The 12,274-nt window shown below is 44.6% G+C and overlaps 1 protein-coding gene across 3 annotated transcripts in view; it reads left to right on the top strand.

Annotated features, from left to right (window-relative positions):
• Positions 1-1,308: 1,308 nt before the first annotated feature.
• Positions 1,309-12,274, top strand: part of SS18 (SS18 subunit of BAF chromatin remodeling complex) — an 83,282-nt gene continuing 72,316 nt past the window's right edge. Inside the window, exons 1-3 of one of the 3 annotated variants that reach the window (XM_060173636.1) lie at positions 1,309-1,952; positions 6,147-6,223; positions 10,292-10,376. In XM_060173636.1, the coding sequence (XP_060029619.1) occupies positions 1,884-1,952; positions 6,147-6,223; positions 10,292-10,376 (231 nt within the window). In that variant the 5' untranslated portion in view covers positions 1,309-1,883. The remainder of the gene's footprint in view (positions 1,953-6,146; positions 6,224-10,291; positions 10,377-12,274) is intronic. The other 2 variants (XM_060173638.1, XM_060173637.1) reach the window with 2 other exon arrangements.

Genomic DNA, 12,274 nt, shown 5'->3' with positions numbered 1-12,274 from the left:
TCAACTGTATTTTCTGACTAGACTTGCATACAATGCTTCCCAACTGATTTCATGTTATGTACACATATTAGTGTGTATAGAGTATATATCAGCATTATCAGAACATAAACTTCTTTAGAACAGGCTATTTGGTGTCTAGCATAAAAGTGTAAAGAATGTACTTAGATTTGCTGAATATACCCATGAACTTTTTGTGAAGAGCATTTGAAACATAAAAATATGAAAAAATATATACATATATGTGATGGATTGACTTTTGAGACTCATAAACGTTGGGTGGGATTGTAAACTTTCTGTATATTATAAGGAAATCTAATTATTTATTTATATTTAAATGTATTTTTATTAGTGATTTAATATTGATTTACAAAATTATAAGATAATAGGGGTATAACCCCCCCCCCCCCAGAGTTCTCTGTCCCCATCCCCTCCATTGTAAACAGCAGCAGTTCTTCCAAAGTCACAAATACGGGCTGATTATACAATTATATAACTATATCTATGTATGTATATTTTTCAATGGTCCTGCCTTCAAAGGAAGTCTACATTAAAAAAAAATAAGTTGCATTTTGAAATATTTTATTGGATAGAGAGATTTATAGGCAAAGGAGGGAGGGGGAGAGAGAGAGAGACAGACAGACAGACACAGGCAATGCTGCTTCATTAAGACTGAAGCTTTCCCCTAAAGGTGGGGACCAAGGATTTGAACCCGGGTCATTGCAGACTGTAATATAACCAGATGCACCACCACCTCAGGAAGTCTTAAGTTTACATATTAACGAAAAAAAAAAGTCACACCAACTCTTGACCCAGATTTGCTCAAGTTGCTCTCACAATTTGAGAGTTTGGGTCCTTTTCCTCCTTCTTTCTTTTTCATCACACAGACTTGAAGTCTGGCAGCTTGGGCCCAATTTACATGGCACTAAGTATATAAAAAGAGCGTGCACTATTTCAAAGCTGCATTCTAGAAAACAAAAAACAAACCAACCACCAACCTAATCCTAAGAAGCGACTCAGAAGAAGCTGGACCCACACTTGTGTCTAGCTCTGTCCCGAGCGGCCCACGCCTTTCCTCCAGCCCCGGAGCGCAGGACAGGACTTCTTCCTTGTTGGGTGGCGTCTCAGCCTCACATCGCCACTTGCAGGCTAGGAGCCCGCTGCCCAACAGCGAAGAGGAGGCGGGTCGGGGGGCGTCGCCGAGCGGTTTAAACCAACGAATCGCCGCCCCCCCCCCCCCCCCCCCCCGGCCCGGACAGCGGGCGGCTGAAACCCCCCCCAGGCCCGGCCTTCTTTCCCCTTGCAGGCTTCCAGGGCTACCCCGGGCGGCCGCTCCCCAGAGCAGCAGGGGTGGGAACCCAGAGGGCCGCTCGGAGTGGGTGTGCGGCGGAACCCCCGCAGCCCCGCGGCGGGAGCCGAGACCGCGCGAGGCGGGGCAGAGCCTTTGCGCGGCTGGAAGGGGCGGGCCGGCGGGGTCGCGGGCATTTCCTGTGACTGGGGCCGCCCCGGCCTCTCCCTCTCCCCCGGCGGCAGGACCATTTCCTGACTCGCTGGAGCGGAGGGAGGACTTCGGCGCGGCTCTACCACCGGCGCGCGGGCCCGGGGGGGGGGGGTCGCCCGGGGAAGGCGGCGCCGCGCGCGGCCCCCGAGCGCCGAGGGCGCCCAGTGGACCCGAGGAGCCCGCCCTGCCAGGGGTGGCAGCGTGTCCATGGGGCGGCGGCGGCCCCGTGGGGCAGGTCGGCCGTCCGTCCGCGCGGCTGCGGAGCATCCCCCCCGCCCTCGCACGCGCCGTGGTGCGGCCCGAGAGGCCGGCGTCCTCCCCCCAGTTCGCGGTGCACCAAGAGCGCTCGGGACTTGCCCGGAGTGGCGGCGGCGGCGGAGGCGACATGTCTGTGGCGTTCGCGGCCCCGAGGCAGCGCGGCAAGGGGGAGATCACTCCTGCCGCCATCCAGAAGGTGAGACTCCCCCGGCCGGGGATGCCCGCCGCCCGCCCTCCGGGAGACCGACCGCAGGGCCGGCCGGGGAGTCGTCGCGCCGGGGGCTGCGGCGGGCCTGCGGGAGGCGGCGGCGTGTGCGCACCCGAGGCGCGGGGCAGTGCCCGGGTGGCGGCGGAAGGAGGCCGGCCGGTCTCCTGTCCGGGTCATCCCCGCGTCTGGGCGCTTGCCGTCGGCCCGAGGAGCCGCGGCCAGTGTTCTCGAGGGACGGGCGGCGGTGGGGTAGCGGCCGCGCGCAGAGCGGCTGTTTGTGGGCGCCGGCGCCCGGCCCCGCGGTGCTCGCGAGTTACTTCGGAGTCTCCCCGCCCTGCGCGCGGTGGGTGCTCGGTGCCGGCGCGTGGCGCGGGGCGCCGACCCCTGGTCCGAGCGCGGATCGGGGATCGCGGCCCTACCACGGCGCCGCACTTTGAGGAGTTGCGAGTTGTGCTGGGGAGGGGCGAGTGGGTTCCACATCCCCCCGGCGGACTAGTCCCTGAGCCGTGGGGACCCGGCTCCCGTTTCCATGGAGTCGAGCGCAGTCTGTACCGGTCCGCCCTGGTCCCCGCCTTCATGGCGCTCACTGTCCTGAGATGGAGACCGAGCGCCAGCACCCACTACCGATGTGCTGAGTCTCCTCTAGAGGGTTGTGCTGCCCTGTGGCTGCCAAGTGGAGAGCACAAAGGTTCTTTCTTCTCGCGGCAGCCTTCTGAATGTTACAGGTTCTTTGCAAAGTTACTTGCGGTGTGTCTTAAATGTTTCAGTTTTGCTTTATGCACCAAAACAAGTATCAAAGCTGAGGAAAAGTCGGCTTCGGAGGCGCCTCCGCACCAGCTCGTGCCCGCTACTTTCCCTTAGTTGACTTCTGTTGACTGCCATGCTCCCCGGTGTGGCGCTTGACACTTGCACAACTGTTGCTTTATTTCCTGAGCAAGCCAGCTTAGCAGAGAGTGCACCAGGTTAAATCAAGCATGTAGTCGCAAAACATGTTTTTGGATTCCTTTTTTGATACTCTTCTGGACTTTTGAAATTTTTTTCCTGTAAAGAGCTTCTTATACATACATACATACATACATACGTACATACATACACACACACAGCTTAAGATCCTGGGGAGTGAATTCAGGAAGTGGCTGATCCGGTTATTTTTTATTCTAAGATCAAAAGAGAAAACGACTCAAGCGAAAGCATCATTTTGTGGCTCTTGGAGTTGATCTTAGCTATGAAAGATAATCTAACGGGTGAAGTTTGTTAGTTGAGTCAACTCGGTAGATATGTACTCATCAGGCTGAATATTGGGTCAATGCATGCTAAGGGAAAAATTGACATCCTGTGATTATTTGAGGAATAGTTGCCTTTTTGTAAGAACCTGTATCAACTTCTCCCCCTAGGAAGTGAGGATTAATGGTTCCTACACGGGACTAAAACTCAAAAAATAGGATGATAGTGGACCCCCTTTATGGCGATGGAGCTTGCTAGTTACAAGACACACCCCCTCATGACTGAAACCACATGTACTGACCTCTGTTGATAGTGTATTTTTTTATGTGTGCATGTTTATGATGGTTTAATGTGGAAATTATGTATAATAGAACAATTATCCTGTAATAAGAATGAGGTAAATATGGTCTCAAATACTGTGTTTTATACTTATTTTATCAGAGCACTGTTCATCTCTGGTTTATGGTGGTACAGGGGATTGAACCTGGCTTGCTATGTCCCCCACTCTGTCTCATAATATCCTATCATGAATCACTTTTTTGTTGTTGTTGGTGTTACTGGGGCTGCTCTGGAAGACTTTTTTTTTTTTTTTTAGTGGGTGAGGGGATGATGACAATGATAAATCTATATGCTTTTTTAAAATAAAGAACTTATTTATTTATTAATGAGAAAGATAGGAGAGAGAAAGAACCAGATATCACTCTGGTACATGTGCTGCTGGGAATTGAACTCAGGACCTCATGCTTGAGATTCAGCGCTTTATCCACTGTACCACTTCCCAGACCACATGCTTTTTTTTTTTTTTAAAGTTGTTTCTTGGGAGTCGGGCGGTAGCATAGCGGCCAAGAGCAAGGAGCAGCGTAAGTTATTTCTTTATTATATTTTTGCCTCCTGGGTTATTGCTGGGGCTTGGTGCATGAATCCATTGCTTCTGGAGACCATTTTTCCCCCTTTTGTTGCCCTTGTTTTTTTATCGTTGTTTGGTTATTATTATTGTTATGATGTCGTTGTTGTTGGATAGGACAGAGAGAAATGGAGAGAAGAGGGGAAGATAGAGAGGGGGAGAGAAAGATAGACACCTGCAGACCTGCTTCATCGCCTGTGAAGCGACTCCCGGGCAGGTGGGGAGCCTGGGCCTCAAACCAGGATCTTTACTCCCGTCTTTGTGCTTCCAGCTGTGTGCGCTTAACCCAATGCACTACCGCCCGACCCCCTCTTTATTATTTTTATTGCCACCAGGTTTATCCTCGGGGCTTGGTGTAAATACCCTGGTGGTAATGAAAATACTAATAAAGACATAACTTTTTTGTTTAAGGTACCATTTCTTTCCTTTTTTTATTATTTATGTATGTATTTATGAGAGGGCTAGGAGGAGAGAGAAAGAACCAGACATCAGTCTGGTACATGTGCTGCTGGGGATTGAACTCAGGACCTCATGCTTGAGAGTCCAACCCTTTATCCACTGCGCCACTTCCCGGACCACAAGACATAACTTTTAAAGATACTATGAATCCACTGCTCCTGGTGATAATTCCCCTCCTCTCCTATTTTGTTTGCTGGGGCAGAGAGGACTGAGAGAGAGAGAGAGAGAGAGAGAGAGAGAGAGAGAGAGTGAGAGAGAGTGAGAGAGAGAGGGAGAGAGAAATAGACACCTTGTCTGCTATGCACACTTCTTGTGATGCTTCCACCCTGCAGGTGTGGATGGGGGTTCGAACCTGGGTCCTTTGCACATGATAGGTAATGTGTGTGCTCAATTGGGTGTGTCACTGCCCGGCCCCCAAACTTTTTGGGTAAGTTAATAAGGTAAACTCAAGATTTACAACAGACATTGTGCTTGACTATTCCATTTTTGGAGAATCATGAAACCATATTGTATAAAGCTTGAAACCTAGCTATGCATTTGATTCTCCTAGGCAGTTTTTGTGTATCTATTTTATTTTGGGTGAGGAGAGACTATTTCTTTACTAGTACAGATTGTTAGAAAGCTGCAAAGCCAACTTTCACTCTTAGTTTTTTTAAAAAAGAATTTAAAAAATGTATTTTATTTATTAATGAGAGGGATAGGAGAAAGAAAAAGAACCAGACATCACTCTGGTACATGTGCTACCAGGGATTGAACTCCGGACCTTGTGCTTGAGAGACCAACGTTTTATCCATTGCGCCACCTCCCAGACCACATACTCTTAGTTTTTATACACTAATGCTTCTATAACAGATAGCATAAGTTACTGAATGCATACAAAAAAACCCCTCCACACTTGGTTTTCTAGGCTCTGGCAATACTTCAGAAGGAGAATAAATTGTAAGAAAATTAAGTTATGAGTTTACTATGTCATTCCAAGGTGTAAAGTAAAGTTTTCAGTAGTGAACTGCAGTTTGTATAAGAAAAGACCTGAGGGAGAAGCCCAGCAAGATAGCTCGCTCAGCTGGGAAGGCACTTTGTCTGCTGCACACGTAAGGTTCAAGCCCAACCCCCACTGTACCAGAGGAAGTTTTGTAGTGGTGTTATCTTTCCCAGCTTTCTCTATCTGAAAAAAGTTGGCCTGGAAGTCATGAAAACCCAGTAATTCGAAAAACAAACAAAGGAGCAGAAGGAAGACCTCAGAGGACTGGGTAATGCCTCACTTGGTATTGGAACATATGTACAGGTGCTAAGCTTGAACTAGAGCACTGCCTTAGAGCTCCATGATCCCTCAGGAAACTCTTAGTGCTATGCTGTCGCTCCCTCTCTGGTGGTCCCTCTATTTGAAATGAAAAAGGTTAAAAGGTTGGCCTGAGAACAGTGGAGTTGGCACATAGGAGAGGCGTGGGCCACACAAAAAAGTAAAAAACAACAACAAAAAATTTGGGGTGTATTGCTATGTATGGATAAACATTTCTAGAAATCCAAAGAATTGATTTGTTTTTTTTTCATTGAATGCACTGGATTTATAATGAACATTTCTTATTTTATTGCAGATGTTGGATGAAAATAATCATCTTATTCAGTGTATAATGGACTACCAGAATAAAGGGAAAACTTCAGAGTGTTCTCAGTAAGCTTGATATGAACATTTTTTTGTAATCATTTTTGTGCTTAACTTTCACATTTCTTTGTAGTAACAGCTTTACTGAAATATAATTCGCATAATTCCCTACTCATCTGTTTTAAATTGTTAACTTAGTGCTCTTAGATAACCTTGCAGTCCTGTACTACCATCACTTAAGTCATTTTTAGAACATTTTCATCATCCTATAAAGAGACCTAGTACCTGTGAACAGTCACTCCTCATTCTCACCTCAACTTCAGCCACTAACAACCGCTAGCCATTTTGTAAATAAGTAGATTCATATAATGTGTTTTTTTTAATTGACTTTTTTGACTCAACGTTAAGATTTTCCTATCAAGAAGCATGAATGCTTTTTTAATTTTTTATTGTGGAATAGTCTTCCACTGTATGACTGGACTACTTTTAATTCATCAGTGATAGGAATTGAGATTTCCATTTCTTAAATATTATGAATAGTGCTCTTATAAACATTTTTTGTATGACTTTATGATTTTTATCTGATTTATTATTGGATAGAAACAGAGAAATTGAGAGGGAAGGGGGATATAGGGAGAGATTGGAGAGACGCTGGTGAAACTTTCCCCCTACAGGTGGGGCTCAGGGGCTTGAACCTGGGTTCTTTTGCACTAAACCAGGTGTGCCACCATCTGGCCCCTTGACTTTATGATTTTTACAAAAGCTCCATAAGCCAGAGCTGCGCAGTGCTCCAGTAAAAAAAAAAAAAAAAAAAAAAAAACCTTTAAGAAAACTTAAAATTTGGTATTAGTGAGGAAGGATAGCTTTTTTTTTTTTTAATTTCAAACTTAAAAGTTAAAGTAATTGGGGAGCTTTCTTAAAATTGAAGCTTTTTTTTTTTTTTTTTAAATCAGAGCACTGCTCAGCTCCGGTTTATAGTGGCCGGTGGGGGTTGAACCTGGGACTTTGGAGCCTCAGGAATGAGTCTTTTTTTTTTTTTAATATTTATTTTCCCCCTTTTGTTGCCCTTGTTTTATTGTTGTTATTATTGATGTCATCATTGTTGGATAGGACAGAGAGAGAAATGGAGAGAGGTGGGGAAGAGAGAGGGGGAGAGAAAGACAGACACCTGCAGACCTGCTTCACCACCTGTGAAGCAACTCCCCTGCAGGTGGGGAGCCGGGCTCAAACCCATATCCTTTCGCTGGTCCTTGCGCTTTGTGCCTCCTGCACTTAACCTTCTGTGCTACAGTCTGACTCCCAAGGCATGAGTCTCTTTATATAATCATGCTGTCTACTTCCCCTACGAAGCACCCCTTACATAATGCTAAAACTATGACTTTAAATTCTATTCTGACTCACAATATTTTATAAATAAGGCTTAATTGTCTGGGAGTACCAGGGTGGTGTCTGGATCTTTCTCTCATTTCTGTCTTATTAATAACAAAAGGGAGTCGGGTAGCGCAGCAGGTTAAGCGCATGTGGCTCAAAGCACAAGGACTGGCCTAAGGATCCTGGTTAGAGCCCCAGGCTCCCCACCTGCAAGGAAGTAGCTTCACAAGCGGTGAAGCAGGTCTGCAGGTGTCTTATCTTTGTCTCCCCCTCTCTTGTCTTCCCCTCCTCTCTCCATTTCTCTCTGTCCTATCCAACAACGACAACAATAATAACTACAACAATAAAACAAGGGCAATAAAAGGGAATAAATAAATAATTAAAAAAATAACAAAAGTCTAAAAAATTATAAAAAGATAAATAATGCTTAAAAGTATGGCAAACTAGATGTAACAGTGACAGGTGTAAACACCTATTTATTAAGTACTAAGAACTTTCTTAAGGGTCATGAGTAACCCATAATTGTTTTTGGTAGGGTGCTCAGCAGATAACTCATCTTAGTATAATACAGCCAGATTATTACTGAGAACTGGAAAGCCTGAAGGTGTTGGCTTTGAAGAATGGGTTGTAAGTTATGATTTAAAGTGACTAGTTTCTTTTTCTTTGTTTTTGGGGCAAGATTGTAGAGCCATGTACCTTCAATTCCACCTCAACTTCCTACACAATAAAATAGTTCCAGGTAGTTCATATTTAGAATTATTTGAAGAATTTCAACAGTATAATTAACCACCCATTAAGATTCTTAGTTTGGGTGGAGGGTAGATAGCATAATGGTTATGCAAAGAGACTCTCATGCCTGAGCCTCCAAAGTCCCAGGTTCAATCTCCCGCACCACCATAAGCCAGAGCTGGGCAGTGCTCTGGTGAAAAAAAAAAATTCTTAGACCTTGTTTATTACATAAGGACCACTCTAACAGACATGCACAGTTGGGTGACATGGTGTATATGTGAAGAGGAACATGAAGAACATAGACTTCTGTAGCCGGGGAGGTTGACTCAGCAGGTGAAGTGACTGTCTTCCGCACCTGAGGCCCAGAGTGGATTCCTGGCACCTCACCTCATTTGGTCAGAGTGGTGTTCTGTTGTCTATCTCTCTTTTGATTTAAATAAACCGTAAATAAAAAATTTGTCTTACAAAAAAACACAGTTGTTTTTTAAGAACAAAAAAAAAGGTAAAGCTTTGGCAAGTGTTGGATATACTGATTATCTTTTTTTTTTTCCATAGCTTTTAAGAAAGATATATTAGTGAGGGTTGGATAGAGGGTACCAGAGTATCACTTGGCTTAGGCAGTGCTGGGGGTACAGCTCAGGACTCCAGACCTCACGCCCCTCCACAGCACCGCCATGCTGGCTGCTTTGGTTCTTGGAGTTCGGTGAATTGGGATCAGAGGTATTTGTCTATGTCCAGATTCATCAGCTTGTACACATTAAATGTGCACTTCTCTAGACATTGCTTATACCCTTTTAAATATGTAAAAGGCAGACACTTGTTATAAACCTTTAAGATCCATGGGAAGTACTTATTTGTTCAAGATTTCTTTATTAATGAGAGGGGACAGGTGAGGGGGAAGAGAATCAGATCACATGCAGTGCAGGGGAGTGATCTTGTGCTTGAGAGTCTTATCCATTGTCACCTCCTGAGATGCAATACATTTATTCCTTTTTTTTTTTATTGTTGTAGTTATTACTGATGTCGTTGTTGTATAGGACAGAGAGAAATGGGAGAGAGGGGGAGTCAGGCGGTAGCACAGCAGGTTAAGCGCACGGCGCAAAGTGCAAGGAATGGTGTAAGGATCCCGCTTTGAACCCCTAGCTCCCCACCTGCAGGGGAGTCACTTCACAGCAGATGAAGCAGGTCTGCAGGTGTCTATCTTTCTCTCACCCTCTCCTCTCCATTTCTCTCTGTCCTATCTAACAACTACTGCAATAAAAACAAACAAAAAACAAGGGCAACAAAAGGGAAAATAAATAAATAGATTAAGAAAAACAAGTGGAGAGATAGTATACAGAAATATCTATATCGAGCATATGTTTCTGTGTTTATAACTATCAAATGTGTATGTCACTTGGAATTATTTTGTAGAAAATATAGGAAGAAATTGACACACTTTTGATATTGAGTTAACAAGTCTTTTTTATTTTTATTTATTTATTTTTATTTTTTTAAATTAAGTTATTTATTTATTTATTTCCCTTTTTGTTGCCCTTGTTGTTTAACATTGTTGTGGTTATTAATGTCGTTGTTGTTGGATAGTCCAGAGAGAAATGGAGAGAGGAGGGGAAGACAGAGAGGAGGAGAGAAAGACAGACACCTACAGACCTGCTTCACCGCTTGTGAAGCGACTCCCCTGCAGGTGGGGAGCCAGGGGCTCGAACTGGGATCCTTACTCAGGTCCTGGCGATTTGCGCCACGTGCGCTTAACCCGCTGCGCCACCGCCCGACTCCCCCCCCCTTTTTTTTTTTTAACTATTTTATTTATTAATGAGAAAGATAGGAGGAGTGAAAGAACCAGACATCACTCTGGTATATGTGCTGCAGGGGATTGAACTCAGGACCTCATGCTTGAGAGTCTGATGCTTTATCCACTGCACCACCTCCTGGACCACGAGTTAACAAATCTTTTGTTAAACTGTAAAGTAATTAGAATGTTGCTGGTATGCATGAAGGCTATCACTGTTTCAGTATTGATATGTGTTTGTTTTATAGGTATCAGCAGATGCTACATACGAACCTGGTCTACCTTGCTACAATAGCAGATTCTAACCAAAACATGCAATCTCTTTTACCAGCAGTAAGTTCCTTTAAAATCATGTGAAATAGATCTCTTTATATAGAATAGCGTATGGTATGACACTGTTGTTCGTGATTTCTGAGTTTAGTTTCATGACTCCTCTGAGGACATGAAGATTCTCTTCTGTATGATCTAAAAGTTTTATTGTTTTGCCTTGATATTTAATTTAGATAAAATCACCTAGAATTGATTTCCTCTTAGAGGAAGTTATACTTATCTATCCAATTACACAACCTATTTATTTTAAACCCACCTGTTTATTTTAATTTGTAATTGCAGAAATAATTTATGAAAGAATGTAGTATTTCAAAGCAATCCCAGAAGCCATCATTTCATCATTAAATACGTCACTGAGTTTCTCACGAGAAAAGGACCATTCTCCTACCCAATAAAATAAAGCATCTTTTCTTTCCTTTAAAATTTTTTATTATCTTTATTTATTGGATAGAGACAGTCAGAAATGGGGGGGAAGGAGGAGATAGGGAGGGAAAGAGACTGACACCTGTAGCACTGCTTCACCACTTGTGAAGCTTTCCCCCTGCAGGTGGGGACTGGGGGCTTGAACCTGGGTCCTTGTGCATTGTAGCATGCATTCAGCCAGGTGCGCCACCACCTGGGTTCCCCCCCCCCCTTTTTTTTTTCATCAGCACTACTAAGCTCTGGCTTATGGTGGTGGAGGGGATTGAAACTGGAACTTTGGAGCCTCAGGCACGAGAGTCTGTTTGCCTAACATTATGTTATCTACCCCTTCCCAGCACATTTTCTTAAGGTCTGTAACACCCAAGCTATTGTTTAAATTTCCCCATCCATCTAAAAAGCTGAAAGTTCTTTGTATTGTTGTGCCTCACCACTCTGGGATAACTTTTCAAACAGGGGGAGAGAGTGAGAGAGAAGGAATTGAGAGAGAACAACGCAACAGTAACAGAGAAATTATAGCACCAAAGCTTCCCCCAGCCAGGGTCTGGGACTCAAACCTGGGTCATAATCTATGACTAAGCAGCTGTGCTTCCAAATGGGCTATCCTGCCTGCCCTTAAATCTGGAGGATTTTAATGATTATTATCCATAGACTGCAAGCAAGATTCTGTATTCATTGATAAGTCTTATATGTCTTCTATATGTCAGTTGATCTTTTTTTTAAAATATTTATTTATGCATTCCCTTTTGTTGCCCTTGTTTGATTGTTATAGTTATTATTGTTGTTATTGATGTCATTGTTGTTGGATAGGACAGAGAGAAATGGAGAGTGGAGGGGAAGTCAGAGGGGAGAGAAAGATAGACACCTGCAGACCTGCTTCACTGTTTGTGGAGCGATTCCCCTGCAGGTGGGGAGCCGGGGCCTCAAACTGGGTTCCTTACTCTGGTCCTTGTGCTTTGTACCACGTGCGCTTAATCCGCTGTGCCTCCAGGGTTATCTCTGTGGTTCTGTGCTTTCTTCGGACTATTTGGATAGGACAGAGAGAAACTGGGGGGTGGGGGGTTGGGGATAGAGAAGGAAAGAGAAAGATAACTGCAGACCTGTTTCACTGATTTTGAAGGACCCCCCCGCAGGTGGGAGCTGGGGAATCGAACTGAGATCCTTGAGCGGGCCTTTGTGTTTCATACTCTGTGCTCTTAACCCAGTACACTACTGGTTCCGTCAGTTTATCTTTTATAGTCTTCATTTGTTAAAGAAACTTGTTCAGATCTTTTGTAGAATTTCTCGTGGATTTGTCTGTTCTCATGGTCCTTTAAAATGTTTGTCTTTCTTATCTCTTCTGTCTTGTATACTCCCTAATGGGGAGGTTTAATTTTATGTCAAGAATACTTTATTAGGGGGCCAGGTGGTGGTGCAGCTGGTGAAAATGTGCAAGTTACTGTGGGAGCCTCCCCTCACCCAGATGTAGGAAGGTTGCTTCA

The sequence above is a fragment of the Erinaceus europaeus genome, chromosome 15, assembly GCF_950295315.1.
Source record: "Erinaceus europaeus chromosome 15, mEriEur2.1, whole genome shotgun sequence".
In the NCBI taxonomy this organism is placed as follows: domain Eukaryota; kingdom Metazoa; phylum Chordata; class Mammalia; order Eulipotyphla; family Erinaceidae; genus Erinaceus; species Erinaceus europaeus.
This window is presented reverse-complemented; position numbering and strand designations above follow the sequence as displayed.